The sequence below is a fragment of the Ziziphus jujuba genome, chromosome 10 (genome assembly GCF_031755915.1).
Source record: "Ziziphus jujuba cultivar Dongzao chromosome 10, ASM3175591v1".
In the NCBI taxonomy this organism is placed as follows: Eukaryota; Viridiplantae; Streptophyta; class Magnoliopsida; order Rosales; family Rhamnaceae; genus Ziziphus; species Ziziphus jujuba.
The window spans coordinates 23,948,452-23,968,106 of NC_083388.1; the positions used below are offsets into that span (position 1 = coordinate 23,948,452).

At 33.6% G+C, this 19,655-nt stretch overlaps 5 protein-coding genes across 8 annotated transcripts; 3 read left to right on the top strand and 2 right to left on the bottom strand.

Annotated features, from left to right (window-relative positions):
• Window positions 1-378: 378 nt before the first annotated feature.
• LOC107412145 (F-box protein At5g03970) lies at window positions 379-2,889 on the bottom strand. Of its 3 annotated transcripts, none has more exons than XM_016019857.4 (2): window positions 2,603-2,889; window positions 379-1,791 (listed from the first exon to the last, which is right to left on the bottom strand). In XM_016019857.4, the coding sequence occupies exon 2, from the start codon at window positions 1,772-1,774 to the stop codon at window positions 560-562; it is 1,215 nt and encodes a 404-aa protein (XP_015875343.1). In that variant the 5' UTR covers window positions 1,775-1,791; window positions 2,603-2,889; the 3' UTR covers window positions 379-559. The 3 variants fall into 3 exon arrangements, with proteins under 3 accessions (XP_015875343.1, XP_015875340.1, XP_015875341.1); XM_016019854.4 differs by having other exon boundaries at window positions 379-1,837; XM_016019855.4 differs by having other exon boundaries at window positions 379-1,774; window positions 2,603-2,888.
• Window positions 2,890-3,880: 991 nt separating this feature from the next.
• LOC107412169 (uncharacterized) lies at window positions 3,881-7,740 on the top strand. Its single transcript, XM_016019878.4, has 10 exons — window positions 3,881-4,372; window positions 4,525-4,566; window positions 4,676-4,820; window positions 5,253-5,482; window positions 5,726-5,783; window positions 6,011-6,088; window positions 6,273-6,361; window positions 6,597-6,678; window positions 6,842-7,033; window positions 7,122-7,740. The coding sequence occupies exons 1-10, from the start codon at window positions 4,200-4,202 to the stop codon at window positions 7,260-7,262; spliced, it is 1,230 nt and encodes a 409-aa protein (XP_015875364.1). The 5' UTR covers window positions 3,881-4,199; the 3' UTR covers window positions 7,263-7,740.
• A 537-nt stretch (window positions 7,741-8,277) lies between these two features.
• Window positions 8,278-10,568, top strand: LOC107412180 (uncharacterized). Its single transcript, XM_016019892.4, has 5 exons — window positions 8,278-8,432; window positions 8,542-8,614; window positions 8,795-8,843; window positions 9,322-9,445; window positions 10,336-10,568. The coding sequence occupies exons 1-5, from the start codon at window positions 8,415-8,417 to the stop codon at window positions 10,420-10,422; spliced, it is 351 nt and encodes a 116-aa protein (XP_015875378.1). The 5' UTR covers window positions 8,278-8,414; the 3' UTR covers window positions 10,423-10,568.
• Window positions 10,569-10,947: 379 nt separating this feature from the next.
• LOC107412179 (large ribosomal subunit protein eL20z) lies at window positions 10,948-13,544 on the bottom strand. Of its 2 annotated transcripts, none has more exons than XM_048468095.1 (5): window positions 13,448-13,544; window positions 12,071-12,190; window positions 11,722-11,875; window positions 11,349-11,466; window positions 10,948-11,104 (listed from the first exon to the last, which is right to left on the bottom strand). In XM_048468095.1, exons 2-5 carry the CDS (start codon window positions 12,165-12,167, stop codon window positions 11,051-11,053), a joined length of 423 nt encoding a protein of 140 aa, XP_048324052.1. In that variant the 5' UTR covers window positions 12,168-12,190; window positions 13,448-13,544; the 3' UTR covers window positions 10,948-11,050. The 2 variants fall into 2 exon arrangements, with proteins under 2 accessions (XP_048324052.1, XP_015875376.1); XM_016019890.4 differs by lacking the exon at window positions 13,448-13,544 and adding an exon at window positions 12,334-12,456.
• A 56-nt stretch (window positions 13,545-13,600) lies between these two features.
• Window positions 13,601-18,492, top strand: LOC107412159 (AT-hook motif nuclear-localized protein 14). Its single transcript, XM_016019867.4, has 6 exons — window positions 13,601-14,024; window positions 15,621-15,673; window positions 16,038-16,169; window positions 17,436-17,588; window positions 17,734-18,004; window positions 18,123-18,492. The coding sequence occupies exons 1-6, from the start codon at window positions 13,643-13,645 to the stop codon at window positions 18,182-18,184; spliced, it is 1,053 nt and encodes a 350-aa protein (XP_015875353.1). The 5' UTR covers window positions 13,601-13,642; the 3' UTR covers window positions 18,185-18,492.
• The last annotated feature ends 1,163 nt before the right edge of the window (window positions 18,493-19,655 follow it).

The window sequence follows — 19,655 nt, forward strand, 5'->3', positions numbered from 1 at the left end:
TCTCTTTTTTTTGGCAAAATTTTTATACATAAACAGATTCAAATAGGTAAGAATTTTAAAATTTTTTTATTTTATTTTAAATGATTCTTACATTGCCCCCTCGACGTGTAAAATAAGTTCTTAGCGCCAACAAACCAATTTTATCATCTTGTGACAATATACTAGCAAGCAAATGCCAAAGGAACATTTTTCCATTCAATTTCATCTACCTGTTTATGTTACTTTTTCACAACCATATATATAGAAGCAATGCCTTGTTTTCTTCTCTCAACAGGAAGTAAACTCATGAAATAGTTAGTACATGAACTTAAGAAACAAACTGAAAGAAGAGGGCAATAAAGAAAGACTAAGAAAGAAAGGAGAATTGGACACATCATCAAACAGGAAGGAGGAGATTTGTATGCACATATATACTACTCACCGACTTCAACATACTACAGCAAAATAGAAGCTACATCCCAATGCCTACAGTGTCATATTTTAATGATATTAAAAACCAGCTAAAGCAAACTCATAGTCATGGAATGGAATTGTATGAATCAAAGAACCAAACCATACTCTATACATTGTCACATATAGAAGAATGGGGCCAAACAGGTTTGAAGTAGGGAGCTACTTTGCTGAAATCCCACATAATGGTATTGCCACGGCCGGTATAATGAACTGCCTCCAGACTCTTGTTTTTTAGGTGGCAGAGAAATATATTGCTTCCGGATCTGATGAAGACAAATTCAGAATTCCGAGGAAGGAATGACAATATTTGAGATTCTTTAGGAGGCTTGCCTAAGTTTGGATTATGCTTCCACATTGTTTTGAAATGGAGCCTGTATCTCAAATTCCACCTGTTCTTCAGTTCCATATTGCTAATGTTATTGGATGAGAAACAACCTTCCTCCTTCTCAAGAACCCATATCTCGATACCCAAGTTACTACTCTGACCATACTGTAAAAGTCCATCAGAAGACTCTCCCAGAACAGTTTCATCATAATCATAAGACAGCTTACCAGTTGGTAGTTTAACCAAAACTATACGCCTATCTCCGAAACGTGGATCATAAATGGCTATATTTCCCTGTGTTGCAAACCAGTGAATGACACCATTAATCACAGTAGCTGCTGTCCAAGGAGACAAGCCAAAAGGTGAAGAGCAAGTTAGGGTAAAATGTTTCCACGTGCCCGTCACTGATGAGTACATCTCAATGGATACCGTTTTAACTTCGACAATTCTACATTCACATCTTGCACGAATAAACTTATAGTGAAGGGCCCCATCAGAGCAGTTCTCTGTGAAAAATGCCACACACAAATTTTTATAGTACCGCTGAGGCTGAGGAAGTTGGTCTGTTTGCTTGGTCAATGGGTTCCAAACACGATATATCATCGGGTGGTAACCACAAAGAAGAAGGCCATTGGATGAGTCAATGAAATAACCAAGCTGTTTGAGGGCTCCAGAAAACTTTAAATCATCACCTTCTCCACAAGTTGGCAACAACCGAAGTGCAGGTTCTGATCGAGGGCGATGTATGCCATTTTTACGTCTTCCAAGATACAAAAGATTGCAAACAAAGAAACCCACAAAGTGAAGATTTGACTTCCATCGAGTATGGTAACCATATTGGAAAGAAGAGCTACAAATTAAACGAAGCCACCTTTTTGATACAAGTATGAGTTGGAAAACAGATTTCTCAGGTAACCGAAGAAGGATTTCCTGTAGGATGTCATCACAGGTCAATGCAGCATGGACAATATCTTCCTTCATCCGCTTACTTTCCATCTACACAAGATAACCTCCTGGTGATGGCATATTTCATTGTATACAACACAATAAAGTTTAAAACTGCACAAACATCAGAACAAGCTATTTAAACACTTCAACCAAGATAAAGAGGTATAAATAGACGCATATTCATAACCCAAGTTCCGAAAGAATTTAAAAAAAAAAAAAAAAAAAAAAAAAAAAAAAAAAAAAAGACTCATCTCCATGTGTAATTGAAGCTATTAATTTGAAAGAATTCTAATACAATAAAAAATCTTGGCGATTCACATCGCAGTTCTTTTACCATGGAGTCAACCTTGGTTATATTTGCCATATTGGAGTTCGAAGTAAAATAAATGCATTGGCATTGCTGGAAGTCAATCAGACTTTATAATGGACATTCTAAGCTAATAGTTCTATAGATTTATGAATCAGATGGTGTTCTATTTCCAAATAAATTGGGTTACATGATCAGGACAACACTAAACCATACTAACCCTTCCACAATATGTAAAAGCACACTTCCCTGACTTATATAATATATATATATATATATATATATGTAGGAAAAGAAAAATAGAAAAACACCATCCAAATCCCTAATGCAAAAAAAGTTGAACGAAATCACTTTGGTTGATTACTAAATGATCCAACTTGATATAACACCCCAAAATTATTTTCTGACCCAAAAAAAAATAAAAATAAAAATAAAATAAAACCAGTAAAAGGAGTAAACTTTGCATTTGCCCATCAGCCATTTCCGCCCCAACAATCAAATGCAAACAACAAATCACAAGTAGAATGCTAGATAGATAGAGCTAAAAAGCAAAGAAGAAAAGAGAGAACCTGCGAAAATATGAATGCTTAGACGAACATGAAAGAAAGGTTAAACAGATTATGGGCTTTGGGAGCTGTTTTTTATTTCTACAAGGAAGCAAAGTCTTCTGCTTTGTAGTCCACAGAAGCCATGAACTACATCTCCATTTCTTTTATTGCCAATCGCCGTCGGTTCTACCACTTTGCCCTCCCGGTCCTCCGCCTCTTTTCCATCTATTCTTTTCCGATGTGCTTTCTTGTTTTCTTTCCTTGGTATTAAGCTGCTTATTAGTCTACTTTTTTGTTCTCTTTTTTTTTTTTTTTTTTTCATGTTTATTGGCACACTTTAAAATTAAAATAAATTGAAATAATATTTTTAATTTTTTTTCCTGATTTCTTTTAAACTCAGGCAATATATTTATTTATTAAGTGCGAAACTCTTAAAAATATGTTCTAACTTATTTTTTATTTTAATTTTATAAAATAAAAAATGAATTTGATATTTTAAATATGAAGAGTAAAATTCATTTTGAATATTTTATATCATATAATTTAATTTAATTTAATATTCAAATAAATTTTAAGCTATTTTCATGTTTTGATTATTAATTTTTTTAATTACTAATAATTGAGAAGAAATTCAAATAAAAAAAATAAAGGAGGCAAACGTAATCATAAATATTTATATAAAAAAATAAAAATAAAATACATTATATAAAAGATATTGGTGGAAAAATTTTTAAAATTCTACTTTTTATGTTAAAAGGTGTTTTTTTATCATAAAAAGTGTTCTTTATTTAAATTTTTTTTTTTTTTGAAACGCATCTTGAATGAACTATTTATTAATTTAATTTTCTAAAAAATAGAGGGCCAACTCTATTTTTTGATTTTCAATAAGTTTTTTATATTTACAAATTAAAATAAAGGCAAACCCGTTCTTTAAAAATAAATTTGTAATGCATTTATTTATTGTATTACATTTTGCTATGTACTACTATCATTTTATGTTGACTAAAACAACAAAAAAGAGTTCTACATGTTCTATGCAACACTATTACTTCACATTTTTCTATATAAAACAAAAACAAATTTAAAAATGTTGTTGAAGTAGTTTTATAAGTTTAATTCTTTTTCATTTTTTGGAAAATAATTACAAATTTAAATCTCGATACACCAATAAAATTTAATAATAATTTTATGTAATTTGTGAAATATGATCTTGCAAACAAAAATTCCAAAACTCATTTGACCATTTCCTTTTCTTTTCTTCTCCTGTCTAAACAATATATGATTTTTCATATAAAATAGAACCATTAATTTTTTTTTTCCTTTTTAAATAAGAAATATATCTCAGAAAACAAAAACAATAGCTTATACGGTGCCCGGATCGAACCATAGACCGATTGGAAACCCATTTTTGAGAGGAGCAGAACCAAGTTCAGAATGGGAGAGACAGGCCATTGGCTTCAGCAAGGATGAGGAAAATAACAACGAGCGTAAAACCTGTTCCGGAATTCAAAAATTTGTTTCATTAATTTCCATAGAAACCCAAAAAGCAAGACTTTTGCTCAAGCAATTTTACCCAAGATTTTTCTTTTTCTCTTGAAATTTTACCCCGAATCCAAGTATGCACTGCAAGATGTGCACTTTGTTCGATTCCATGGCGGTCCTGATGTTGTTTTTGGTTCTGGGTTCGAGTAATTTTGGCAATTGCATGGCATCCAGTTCCCTTTTGTCTTCTTCTGAGTCAACTATGCACACTAACAATTGGGCTGTTTTGGTTTGCACATCTCGCTTCTGGTAAATCAAAAAGCTTTCGTTTTTTGCTTCTTTCGTTTTTATGTTTTTCCAATCTATATTTATTACGTTTAATCACAACCATCAATATGCCCAGCTTTTGTACTTTCTACTTCAGGACCATTTCATTTTATTTTGCAAATGTCCTTGTTTAGGTTTAATTATCGACATATGGCCAACACTTTATCCTTGTATAGGTAAGTAAGCTGTCTTTTTATTTTTATTTTTATTTTTTCCCATATGTTTCGATAATTCTTTGTGTTAGTTTTGTTTTGGTCGATGATTTTCTTCTTCTTTGTTTTCCAGGACAGTCAAGCGACTAGGAATACCTGATGAGAGGATAATACTAATGCTGGCAGATGATATGGCCTGCAATGCTAGAAACAAGTACCCTGCCCAAGTTTTCAACAATGAAAACCACAAACTCAACTTGTATGGTGATAATGTTGAGGTCAATTTCTTTTGTCCCTGTTAGTGCTTTATTTATTTGGCTTTGTTGGACCTTAAAAAGGATGAAATTGGATCGGGACCTCTTGTAATCATGCTAAGTTCTTAGGAAGCTCCTCTTTCACCTATCTTATAATGACGTCCTCAAATTGTTTGTTTCAAAATCAAAAATAGGGAAAAAAAAAAAAAAATTATGATTACTACTCCACTAATTTTACTCATTGGGTTTCACAGAGAGATCCTGAAGAAGTGAAAGTTTTTTTTTCCTTTATTGTTCATCATTTGAAGTAATGTCTGATGAATTCACATGATATGTAGTCCATGCATTGGTACTTGCAGAATAGTTGATGGCCTTGGTCAATAAGTCTTGTCTATGCATTGAAGGCTTTTATAAATGCTGTTTCCAGATAGAAATCTGATTTACCAGTAATCATAGGTCGATTATCGAGGTTACGAGGTGACAGTTGAAAACTTTTTACGTGTCTTGACTGGGCGTCATGAAACTGCTGTTCCAAGATCAAAGCGTCTCCTAAGTGATGAAGGAAGCCACATTCTTTTGTATATGACAGGCCATGGGGGAGATGAATTTTTGAAGTTTCAAGACTCAGAAGAGCTCCAGAGTCATGACTTAGCTGATGCTGTGAAACAAATGAAAGAAAAGCATAGGTCTGTTGCCTTCAAAATTTCTTTTTGAAATACCACAGCCAGCAGTAATTGCTCCTTATATACTAAAATATGGTTATGTGGAACATTCTGTGAATTATCCTTCTTAATTTTGAAATGTTAAAAACTTATTTTTCCTTTTACATGAAACAACTATTTCTTCTTATCCATCTTGACAACTATTACTAGTAATTGTCAACGCTGAGTAATAAGCTCATAGGTTGTTTGACATTGTTATTAATTTAGATTCAAGGAGCTGCTGATAATGGTGGACACTTGCCAAGCTTCCACTCTATTCTCTCAGGTTTGTGATCTGTGTCTAAACAATTTGTTTTCTCCTAGATTTGTTCAGGACAGCTCTTTGCTATTGCTTTTCCAGGAATTTTTTTTTTTTTCTCCCCAGTGTCTCTGGATGGTTGATTCTACTATCGTCCTGTCCACTTCTCTGAGAATACTAATTATTACTAGGTATATGGTTAATGTGAAAACTGAATTTCATACTGATCGAAGGTAATTTTTTGAGTTTTGCAGCTTCAATCACCTGGAGTCTTGGCTATTGGAAGTAGCATGAAAGGAGAAAACTCATATTCTCATCACCTAGACTCTGATGTATGTCCGCATTTGTTAGTATTTTACCATTTTCTCAACTTTTTAAATAATATAAATTGGACAGAGGATAATATCATTTTTGTATCATATCCTTTTGACTATATTTTAAAATCAAGGGGTTAGGATACCATATTTGCATTATTCATCTTAGTATAAGCCTCTTTTTTCATTTTGTCCATTACAGGTTGGTGTTTCTGTTGTTGATCGTTTTACATTCTACACCCTTGCCTTCTTTGAGCGGCTAAATATGTATGATAATGCCTCATTAAGCAGGTACATCAAAGTAAAATTTGTTACTAGAACACTAATCACTGACATTTCAGTTTATTTCACTTGGTGGGCTACTTAAAATACTGTTTCATTTCTTGAGGGGCTACAGTGGCCTTTTGTTGTTTAATGACTTTAAGGGCTCCCTCGCTGTAAAAGCATTCCTTTAATCGGGTATTCTTTTTTCGATGAAACTTAAAATTTGGTATTCACTTTGGACTTTTGATGTATATTTTGGTAGCCTTTTCAACTCATATGACCCAAGCATGTTGATGTCAACTGCACATTATCGAACAGATCTATATCAGCGACGTCTGGATGAGGTATATAGGTTTTATAGACTTATTTCTCAAGTTATTTATCTTCTCAATATCAGTGGTTAATTGATGCTGGCAAGTGTGTGTGAAAATAGTCTGTTCCATGTTGAGTAGTTTTTGGGAATTGTGATCAAACAAATCTCTATACATTCTCCTGTCACTCTTTTAGGTACCTGTGACAAACTTTTTTGGTTCGGTCATGGAAACCATACATACTGATTCAGCTTACAGAGCTCTGCCTAGAAGAAGCTCTGCTGGTGTTGAAGTAAAGATGCCTTCAGAACAATCAGCCCACAATAATGAAAGAGAGATGCTGATAGATTCAAATATTGCAAATCAATCTAGCGGCTTCAAGACTGAGGTGACTTCCATATTCCATTTTTTGTGATCTTTTGTATAACTTGGTTTCTATGCCACTTTGTTATTGATGGAAAGGACACATGCTGCAGGATCAAAAGGGTGTTCTTACACGTCTATGGGATACTTTTGGTGACAGAATTGAAAAAATTGAAGATGTTGATTCCTTTGTGAGCTATGGCTTGTTTATGATGCCTCCAATATTGCTGCTATTCTCGTGGCTATCATGGTGAAGGTTTTGGACGTGGTCTTTAGAGTAAATCCATTTCTATCATGGCAGTTATGTCTTTTCTGACCATAAAGTTGATCCCTGAGAATACAGAATTACAACATAAATGGAAGCTTCAGCGCTCGGAGTATTACCATGGCTCCTATGTGACAAGAGATAGAGTGAGGAAGAGAGAGGGAGCTATTTGTTGCATTTTCAACTTCTTCACTATATCATGTTTCAAATCCAAGCTTTGTTCTCAGCCAATCACACATGGACTTTGTGGGGAACCAAGTTTTTCAGTGATTTCTCGATTCATCCATGTTTAAAAAATTGAATTGGTCGATGGAAGGCAATGATTTCGTACTTTAAAAATCGTTTATTTGACATTCAAAGATGAAATCGGGGGTATATGTGATATAACATGTTAGTAAGTGATCATAGTATAACAGTTTCACGTTTTGCACTAACAAAGAGAACCATTTAACAAGTTTATAATCAAACTACTTGGCAGCTGAACTATTCTATAACAGGTTCAAGATGAAAAGCAATGTAGCAGTCTTAAAGTTTCGACCATAAATTCCTCCTCTTTCAGCACACCACCACCAACAACTACACCCACCCCCATACACACCCCCCAAAACAAAAACAAAGAAAAGGCTCTTTTTGGAAAGAAAAACTATTCATCTTTAACCAAATATCCTCTGCCTCAGGGGAGCTTTATATAACATAGTCAGTAACCTTGTCTTGTAAGTTCTTTAATGATTTAGATAACGATGATATTACTAACTGTCGTCTAAAATCTTACCAGCCCACTGAGTTGAACGTGGGAAGGGAAAAAAGATAATAATAATAATAATAATAATAATAATAAAAGATTATGCCTGGATAGAATTCAGCATGAAATTTTGACATGGGATCTAAAAGGAAAAATCCATGTGAACTTTTTACTTAACATTTTAGGTTTAATTATACTAGAGAAAAAGATTGAGAAAATATTAAGTAATGCAATTGTTGGTGCCTGGACCCACTGATTTAGTAGACTGAAATATCAGAGACAGCCAAGCATAGCTGTTGAACTTCACGAGTAGGCCCAAATACCCACCAAAGAAAAGGAAATAAAGTACCATTACCAACAACAAAAAAAGCAAAGCAAAGCGATACAAAGAAGAAGATCATGATGCGGTACAAAGAGGTATAATTTTTAATTTTGAATTTTTATTTTCTATTCTTCCCATTCGATGGGTATGATTCTTTCTTTCAATGCGGATCTTATGATTGTATTTTCACTGTAAAATGCTCAGGAGAAAGAAGCAAAGAAGGAGGCTTTCAGGAAGTATTTAGAGTCCAGTGGAGTTCTTGATGTTCTCACAAAAGGTTTCTGCTTTATTCCAACTGCTTTGAATTTTCTCCTTCTTGATGTGAATTTCCATTCAATTTCATGTTTGTTTCTGTGGGTTTGGTTTTGTTTGGCTATTTGTTTGTTTCGTTTTTGTTTTTGTTTTGTTTTGTTTTGTTTTTTTTTTTTTTTGAATTTTACATTTATTGCGTTGGCAGTTCTGGTTGCTTTATATGAGCAGAATGATAAGCCTTCCTCTGCCCTCGAGTAAGTTAATTTGTTTGCTATTTTACCAAAAATCTTTTATTTTTCTTTTCACTTTTAAATTCAAAGACTGAATTTGAAGAATGTGGGTAGCTTTAAGATATACAGAAAAAAGTTACACATTCAATTTCGTTATTTCAGGTCTCCCACTAGGCTAGACTGAGTACTGTTTTCCCTGTTAGTGAGTAGGCATGCTAATATGCATTTTGAAGTGAATCTATAGGGAAAGAACCAGTTGGGTTGTGAAATCTCTGTCGGTCATTGTAATATTAATGGAGTAAAAGGATAAGATTCCCCTTAAAGTATTGCTCCTGGTGAAGATAATTGGAAAAACAGGCTTTAAAGATCAATAGCTTTTTAAGCAGCATTAACCTTAACTAGTGCGCCTAATGACTGTGCCCACTGTGCAAAATCACTTTGTATTTCTTTGTTTGTAATTGAATATATACGTTTTGTGGTTGATTTTGCTTCATTTTGACAGGTTCATTCAACAAAAATTAGGTGGTCCATCTGCATCCGAATATGAAAAGCTACAAGCTGAAATGTCAGATTTGCAAATAAAGTATAATCAACTTTTAGCAGCACACCAAGAAATATGCAAAGAGGTTCTTTTAGGATTTTCTTGTCTTTCTGTACCTTGACCTTATGCAGACTTGATCCCTAAGTCACTGATTCTAAGAACATCCATTATGTGTGATATAATGCATGACAATTACACTGATGAATGAATTCCAAAATCAGAATTCTCTCTCCTAGATGAATTTAAGATGTTTCAAGATGTGACAAAGATATCCATTTGCGTGTCACTGATCTGTTTCTAATTGTGTATATATATAAATATATATAGTAATTAAAAAGATTGACTAACTACTCTGGATTTGTGTTGTTATAAAGAGGGAAACACTTGATTGCATTGTTTTGATGGAATTATAGGTGATTGTCTTCCTTCAAGTCTACATACTACATATTTGAACCCCTTGATACTCTCTCTCATCATATTTAGGCAGCCTCTTTACGCTTATTAATTGTTTGGAATTTTAATCAAAAGATAGACACATAAACACAAGCAAAGAATATGTTGTGTTTATGAGGGTCTTCTCACTATTGTTGACAGACTTAGCGCTCCTGACTTGGTGCTGCTTTTAACACCACAGAGAAATATGCACCTCGTTACTTCTTGTTCCAACTAATAAATACAGGATAGAAACTTGAAGCATACTACTTGCTAAATTTCTCATTTCATATCTCCTGAAAACTCATACAAGGTGACAATTTATATATGTGTAAAAATGTAGTTTCGAGCGGTCAGCATAGTTATCTTTTTACCAAAAGAATCAGCATAGTTATCTGGCAAGACAACTATTTACTATTTTGTCCATTTGAGCTCCATATTTACTATTTTTTCCATGTTAGATCTATTTTCATTTGAACTCACATATTTACTATTTTTTCCATGTTAGATCTGTTATGTTAATGATAACAGTATTGTTTGTAGTCAGAGGAAGTAAAGCATTCACAGGATGTTGCACCACCATCATCAAAGGAGACGGTTGATGAGGAGGGCACAAAATATAGGCTCTGAAAGTGAGATCATCGATTTGATGCTTTGTTAAGTGAAATAAAAAACTTCATTTCTCTTTAAGCGAAGGCTGGAATTGTTGTACTTATAATCCATAACAGGCTCCAAAACTTCTTGCAGTAAATGTTAGATCTTCTTTTTCCCTTCTATTTTTGGTGAGAGGAGGCATTTTTTTTTTTAATTTTTTAATTTTATATTTTTAATGAGATTCTTTGTTTAAAATCCTAAACTGCTATTATTCTTCCTTTATGAAATTCCTCCACTATTTGATGATACATGGATGACTATTTCGGTTACGGCTTTCTTCAAGTTCTACATAAAAATGCTCTGATTACTTCATAAAATGAAAGTCTGAAACACATTTCATCAAGAAAATAATTACACTTGCAGAGACAATTACTTGATACAAGCTTCGTACTTAGTCGGCTATTATAGCATTTCGCAGCAGAAAATTGAAAGACCTTCCTTGTTTTGAAAGTGTTACATTTAAGAGGGTCATATCAATAAATTCATCTTTGCAACAACACATTACACTAAACAACAGCTCTGCTCCCAATTTATTCTTTGATAGGGACTCTACAATTGTGGCTGAACGTTATACATTTTCCGGGGAAAAATTTCTTACCATGTGCTAACAGAAAACAACAAGCAGAGAAACCAAGAGAATGACAGAGCAAATTAAAGCCTGCAGCACCAAACATTGTTTCAGTCATTAAAGAAAACGTTACATACATAGTAATCAGAGTAATGCTTCAAATAATTGCTGTACAACTAAGATTTGGATCCTGCATTGGTCATTCAAAAGGTAAAAGAAAAAGTTGTATTTTACTGAAATTTGGAAAGCAAAATAGATGAAACATTTGCCGATATAAATTTAACTGCATGCATTTTTTTTGTGTCCACAACTCAAATACAACTTATTTTCTTACTGCAATAGCAGAGGCCGCAAGTCCAGGTCTCTCTCTTGGATCTTTATGATAGTAATTCCCAAAGTAAAGCACTGTAGCATAATACCAAAGTGGTGGAAACGCAAATCCCAAGAGAAACCTGTTAGAAAACAATTTGAAAACTCAGCAAAGGTACTAAGAAAACTGTAGCATAATAGTTCCACAGTTTTTGTGAAAGATTGTAGCCAAAAAATAAAAAAATCTGTATTTCTTTATCTTATTCAAACATGAGCAAAGGACATATATTATGTGTCTGTGGCTTTTGTTAAAGTACCAAGAAAATGCTGTAGTATATACAATGAAGGAAAAAAAAAAAAAAAAAAAAAAGTGACAGAAACATGATGTATTGACTCACGAGAACCATCCAATGCCACAACCAAAGCATGAAAGAGGCTTATCATACAGTCCACCAGAGAATCTGACTGCTTCCGGCGTTAGCAAAGAGAAATCCCTTCCATCACCATGGAATTGCATCACCACCATCTCTCTTTTATGATCATGATCTCCACCTATAATTAACCAACACTAAAAAAATAATAAAGCATCCCACAAAATCATTATCCTAGTACAGCCACTATGTATTTCTTGTGAAATTCCAGATTTTGGGGTCAATCATGGAATACCCAACATTGGAAAATTACTGTTTCAGCACCAAAAAAAAAAAAAAAAAAGAAAAAAAAAAGCATAGAAAAAATTCTAATCACCTTGCTGCATCAATGTAAGCCCAGTACTGTTTTGCTTGTCTGGATGGAGTTTGTCAGGCTTGGGGTTGTGATTTAATGATTCCTGTGCTGTCTTCATGCATTATCAAGTGGACCAGCTTTCTGAAAATTTTGATGAGAAAAAAGCATCACAAACTTGGAAAAGAAAAACAATTTTCCTGTTATTGATTTTTACAAACCAATTGTGTGATTCATAGTCACAAAAGTGAGATATGTGAGACAGAACAGATAAAATAGAGTCATACCAGAGATATGGGAACGAAGAGATAGAAGATCACAATGTTTCATTGTTTGAAATTAAAAACTGTTCCCTCCTTTTAACCGAAACAACTGCCACCCTTTTTATCAATTTTTTGTTCCTTTTTCCTGGGAGTTCTTTTTTTTTTTTTTTTAATATATATTATATAAGCTTGTTTAATTTATATATAATGTTTATCATATGAATAATTTTTTTTTTTTCCTATTAGAGATGGACTTTGTCCCTCAAAAACTCAACATTTCACATCCACCACATGAAGTCTACTAAACAATCTTATATTCTAACAGTTGGTCCTAGAAAAAAAAAAAAGGTATTTTAAGAAGTCAAAGAAACAAATGGATTTTAGTTAACCAGATTTCATGTACATACTATTTGCTATTCACGTTAATTTCATGTCAAGGCCTGTTTTTATATGATTCATGTTAATTTTTCCCATCTTTATTTTTTTAAAACAAAAAATGTTATTCTTATTCACCTAAAAAAATGTTAAATTGTCACATCTGCATAACACATTTATTCTTTTTATCTTTTACAACATCTTGGGATTAGTCTCTTTTCTTATATGATTAAAATACTGTCACAATTCCACTGATCTCCAAACAATTGGAGTCACTAATTATCTTTTTTTTTATTTTTTTTTTAAGTACATTATTCATCAGAAGTAGTTTATTAATAGAAAGAACATATAAATATTCAGTTTCAATGAGAAAAAAGAATTGAAATCTCTCAATAAAATATAATAAGTTTATCCCTTACGTCCTTTTATTTTATTTTCTTGTTTTTAAAATATTGCGGTATCGTATAAAATAAATATGGGATGGGACATTAATAAAATATACATTATTCTAAGCCAGTAATTGACAGTCGAAGTATTTAAACTTTCAAGATATGTATATTGTTTTTTGGTAAAAAAGTGTTAAAACTTTCATGCTTTTAGAATGAAGTTAATTGTTAAATGGGTGTTGTCACTTTTTACAAACAGTTTGAAAAAAAAAAAAATTTCCTAATTGAAATAAATTAAGAAAGAAAGAAATATTAAAGAAAATAAAATATAATAAAGATATGCACAAAAGTCAAGGAAATCAGAGTCAAAATCTTACCAAAATCCGATCCGACGGCTGAAATTGCAACTATCCCCTAAAAAAAAATATATATATATATATATGAATATGAAAAAAACCCTCAAAGAAAAAAAAAATTATTAAAAAAATAAAAAAAAATTACGTTCCACACAGACACACACACTCTCTCTCTCTCTCTACAATCCTTCTCTTTTCTCTCTCTCTCTAAGTCGAATGGAACCCAATGAAAACCAACTGAGCTACTACCACCACCACCACCAGAGCCCAACGACGACGACGACCACCGCCCCCACCGCCAACAACGCCGTTGCGTCACCAACCAATGGGCTTCTGCCAAATACCCACACCAGCGATGGGACCCACATGGTGTACCCTCACTCCGTGCCCTCCGCGGTGACGTCCCCACTCGAGCCTGCTAAGAGGAAGCGAGGGAGGCCCAGGAAGTACGGCACCCCCGAGCAGGCGTTGGCCGCCAAGAAGGCCGCTACGACGTCGTCTCACTCCTCCTCTTCCAAGGACAAGAAGGACCATGGTGGTGGCGCTGCTTCGCCTTCCTATTCTGGTTCCTCCAAAAAATCTCAGTTGGTTGCTTTAGGTGGGTGTTTTTTTTCCTTTTCTTTTTTTTTTTTTTTTGAAAACCCTTTTTTTAAAATTTTTTTGGGTCAATTTTTTCCCCCTAAAGTTTGCATCTTTTTATTGGGTTCTGCCCAAAATTGCATAAACTTACAAGGGTTTTTGGTGCATTGGTCTAAAGCCGGCTTTGGTGCGGCTTGTTGTTTAGTTTTCGGGTGGTTCTTTCATAATGCTTCTTTCTTTCTGTTTTTTGTTGCAATTTTTCTGTGTATGGAGGTTTATGTTGCAAATTGCCTAGAGTTGAATCGGTTTTACATTATCTGCACGCTTTTGTCTTCTATATCGTTAGCCTTCTTGTCGTGTTGTTTTATTTCGTTCCTTGTCCATCTGGTCTTTGAATTATCTTAGTTCTTTGCTGCTTTTACTGTGTTTTAAGAGTATTCTTTTCCATAGTGCATTATTTTGGGGTATTAAGTGCATTCTTTCTGTGAGTCCTCACTCTCTCTGTTTTACATCCTCTCAAGTCCCAATCTTTTTTTGGGCCCTCACTTGGAGCACTTTGTAGACTTCTATTGCTATGCTAGTCAATTGCGCCTGAAGCTTAATACTCAAATGTGTTAAATTTTCGTACTGATATAAATTATTACTATAATAAAAATTTTGTTGGTTTAAGCCGCTAGTCTAGTTTTTTTCTTTGTACGCTCATTGGTCTGCTCTGAGTTTCGATTTCTTTGATGTATAGGATAGATTCCATGTGTTTTCATTAGAAGGATATGAACCCAGATTGCTAATGCAAAATGTCACATTAAGTAAAAATTGGTATAGTCCTTTATGAGATTTTCAATGCATGTTCCCCTTTTTCTATCATTTAAAGATTCTTTTCTATCTCAAATCAAACTTCTTCGTAGCAATTTGTTTAAGACCACCATAGCCCGGAGTGGCATGCGTTCTGACAGCAATTATGATACGTTTAAAATTCTTCTCATAAATAGTAAAATAGCGCTAGATTCCTAGATTTTCTCTTGGAGGAACACAAATTTTTTTTTATTGAGTTCTGTAAGCTGATTTTCTGTTAGACTTTAGAAGACTTGTTCTTCTTGCTTGCTTGCTAAGAAGATAACATTATAGGCTTCACAGTTAGCGTTGATGCATCTCAATGTTTTTTGTGCAATATGTAAAAGAGTGACCAGGAAATTTGGCATTTACTAAGTTGTAGCAACGTTGGTTTTATGCTTTACGTTTAGATTTAATACTTTTTTTTTTTTTTTCCTCCTGATTCTTCCTTTTTATTTTTATTTTTTTTAAATAATAATTTGATTAATAATGTTGCATGCTATAAATAAAAATATATTTCCACTTCTAAAGGTTCTCTTTATTTTTTCTTTTATAGTTTCTCTCCTTATAACATTTGATATCTTTCAGTATCATATTGCTTGCTGAAAATATTGACCGATAATAACTTATGCTATGAATTTTTTTGGGGACAAAGTCTTATGTGATGTTCATAAGACAATATATATTTTTTTTATGTCATTTATATTTGGATTGCACTACATTGGCTAGTGATAAGGTATGGTTAGAATACTTATGTTGTTCTACTTTTAATTGGTTGATGCAGGCAATGGAGGGCAAGGTTTTACACCACATGTTATCACTGTAGCAGCTGGTGAGGTATGCATTCATTCTCAGTAGTCCTTGATGTTTTCATTTTTCCTTTTCAATGTCCAAAGTGGCCATGGAAAAGATACTTGTTGGATTGATGACTCTTCTACTAGATGCCTCTTAGTTTTGCTCTGCTATTAAAGCATTTGAAAGGAAGACATATGTTGCTTAACATTTTGACAAAGAACAATAAAAACATGCTATTTTATTGTGATTGGTCAAGGGGCACCAAGTTGTTACTCCATATTTTAGTTCTACTATTTATATTTCAAACAAAAGCAAAGTTACAGACACACTGAAGCATTTTCTTAAAGAGTTATCTATCTGTTTATTTGTCACTCATGCTCACATGATACCTGGATGCATTTAGTAGGATGTCGGACAGAAAATTATGATGTTTATGCAACAGAGTAAGCGTGAAATATGCATTCTGTCTGCCTCTGGTACAATCTCAAATGCTTCTCTTCGTCAGCCTGCTACATCAGGAGGCAACATTACATATGAGGTAAAATTGTCTGATTTTCTGTTATGGCCTCTTAATTTTGAAATGGAAATCGGCAATCTTCATTAAAGAAGTTGCTTTGTAATTTGCACATCTGTTAACGAGGCTTGGTCCAATTTCACTTCTAATGCTATGAAATAATCTGTCAGATTAAAGAAAGGAATAAAACTGTTTGATTGGAAAATGGATGCATGTGAAGTTTTCAATTCGGAGTTTAATTATGCCTATGTCAAAAATTAGAATGTAAAAAGGAAAATAAAGAAAGGAAGAAAAAAAGAACATAGATGAGTTTTTCTGAAGTTAAGGTTATCTATATTACATTCCTTAATGAAAGTTGAAGTTACTCCTTCAAGAGCAGTTGGGACAGAAGCCTGTACCTTGGTTCAGTCATACTTATTGGATTTTACCCATACTTAAAATAGTGTATTTTATATTGGTGTCCCCGCATTCACTTTCAGTAAATAATCATATGGAAGCAAATCTATGAAGTATACTAGAGGAAAGTAACTAAACTGCTTGTTTTGTGTTGCATGAAATTTGTTCAGTATCTCACTGTATGCGTTTCTTTGTAAATTGTATTTTCAAAGACATATTAATTGTAGTATATAAATAATTGAAAGAAAATAAAGTTGAAATACATCCAAAGCATAGACATAGTAGCCACATTTAATAAGATAGCATATGACATGCAAGTTAGTACGATACCCATTGCATCTAAGCCACATTTAATAAGATAGCATATGACATGCAAGTTGGTACGATACCCATTGCATCTAAAATGATGAACCTTATAGTCTTTAACTTTTAGAAGAAATCTGTGTACTTTTTATAATTGTGTAACTTTGGTGGATGCTAATTACAGACAGTTTGTCTGTGTTTGTACCTTGCAAGAATACAAAGATGTTTAATAGCTAATTGAATGTGTGTCTGTGAATACCTTATGTGTATCTTACCTTTTAATTGATATTGGAAAAATTATATTTTATGAATAAACATACAATAATGTTGGCTTTGATTGATGGATGTGATATTTAAAAAATTATTTAGTAAAGCCCATAGTCAGGGCAATGAAGTAGTTGGAATAGGTGTATTAAGGACCAAGGTGGTTGATAACAACTGTTCATTAATTGTCTAGGAGGTTGCAGTTTTATCTGGTCAGGCCTATTTAATGTGTGATGGCTTGGCAAATTAAATTGTGATTGCTTAAACATCTAGGGTGGGTTTATTTCCCCATCAAATTATAACAATTTTTACATATTCTGATACTAGGGTCGCTTTGAGATTATATCATTCTCTGGATCATATGTACGTACTGAGCTTGGAGGGAGGGCTGGAGGGCTCAGTGTGTGTCTGTCCAGCACAGATGGTCAAATCATTGGAGGAGGAGTTGGTGGACCTCTAAAGGCAGCAGGGCCAGTGCAGGTACTAATATGGATCTTGATTGGAGTTGGATTATACGTTTTTTTGGGTGAAGAATTGGATTATATATTGGTTAGAAAAATGTAAGGTGCATGTGCAACTGATACGGGGCAGTAGCTTATAATGTGTCTGCATGATTTGTGCTCAGGTTATTGTTGGTTCATTTATGATTGATGCCAAGAAAGATGGTGTGAAAGGTGATGTGCCTGGCAACAAGTTGCCATCGCCAGTTGGTGGGGCATCTTCCTCAAGTATAGGCTTTCGCTCTGCAATTGACTCTTCTGGAAGGAATCCAGTAAGGGGAAATGATGATCACCAAGCTATTCCAAGTCATTTCATGATTCAACCCCGTGGCATGCATATGGCCCCTCCACGGCCGACAGATTGGAGGACTGGCCCTGCTGGTTATGAATTGACAGGTATGAACATAGCATATTTGGTATGATATTTATACACACTAATAGCAGTATATTTAAGTATGCTCTGTGATGGAGAGGAAGGCAGAGAGAGTCTGAAAATGGGTTATTCTGTTTGCAGGACGAGGTATTGGAGCACACCAATCTCCAGAAAATGGGGACTATGATCAAATTCCTGACTAGCTAGGGATTGTTTTGGAAGTTTTTGAAAGGCAATGTTTTGTGGTAGATAGATGATGTATAATCGTACAAGCACTCTTTTGTTAGGTTATGATGTTCATAGTATGCAACATACACTAAAAGATATTGGCTCTTCCTAATACCTGTGAGCTCCACGAAAGTGTTTTCCTAGCTCCAATTGCTTGTGGGACTCATGGTGTATTTGCTTGTTGGGTTGATGCCTAATTTTCAATTACTGTTTACTAGGACGAATAAGTAGTTTCTTTTGTATGCATTTTCAAATTATCATAGTCTTTCTTTTTTTGCTTTTATCAGAATTTATGTTACAGAAAAGTAAAATATATATATATATATATATATAAAAGAAAAATTAACTAATGGATTTGTGCGAGCCTTTTATTGTGTTAATATGTGTTGGTGAAGTCAAATGTTGGTTACAAATCTGTGACTAGTTTTCGAAGTAATTGTATGAGGGACCAGTTACAGGTTAAGGACAGCACTTGGAAAATATCTTTGTCGCTTTTGAATACAAGTCAAGAGGATTTTAAAGCTGATTTGAAAAAAAGAGAGCAAGAACTTATGAGTTGGGAGTACAATATTTCAAATACCTCTCTCAATTTATTCTGAAATCCAAATCTTCGTTTCCATTAGGACTTTTTAACAGCCATTTTTTTATGTTTGTTTTATTTTTATTTGTTTGATTTTTATGCAACTCTTGAATGGTTGGGTGTTTATGATCCTTAAAAAGTTGGGGTGATTGTGGGATGGTGAGTGGTCCTGTCATGAGAAAGGCTGAAACTATTGGACTTTTTGGGGTTGGAAGTTAAAAAGAAGGGAAAAAAGTTGTATTCCAGCATCATACAAATACAATAGAAAAGCGAAAAAGAAAAAAGTCGAAAGCTTGGTAAAATTCAAGTTCGCCATCAGTCAAGCTTTTGCCTTTCTTTTTCCCTACAATAAATACGATCTGCAGAATCAGACTAGTCAATTATCACATATAATATAAACTTAATAATATATAATTATACAAGTATTTCATTATTATTATTATTATTATATATATATATATACTTTTTTTTTTTTTACTACAACATTGGAAGATGAGGAAGTTTTTATTCGGATTGGTTTTAGCACCAGATTGAGCCTGGAAACACTTAAAAAGGATTGTAGGGAAGAAGAATTCTATAAGTACTCTCTTTAGAAAATCTGGTTTTCAATTTTCATAGTGGGTTGGTCTTACAATTATACCTTTCCCTTTGCACATTTGTCAATTTTGTCCAACTTGTGTGTGCTGGAATTTTTATTACTATTATTATTTTACCAACTTTATTCTCTTCCCAACATCTTTTAGCTTATTGCATTTCAAAGATTTTTGTGAAATTTTGATGGCTTTTAGTGTGTAAAAGAGCTCGTATGTGTGAATAGTCAAAGTTTGGTAGCCTGTCTATATTCCGACAATCCAAGGCTTTGATGC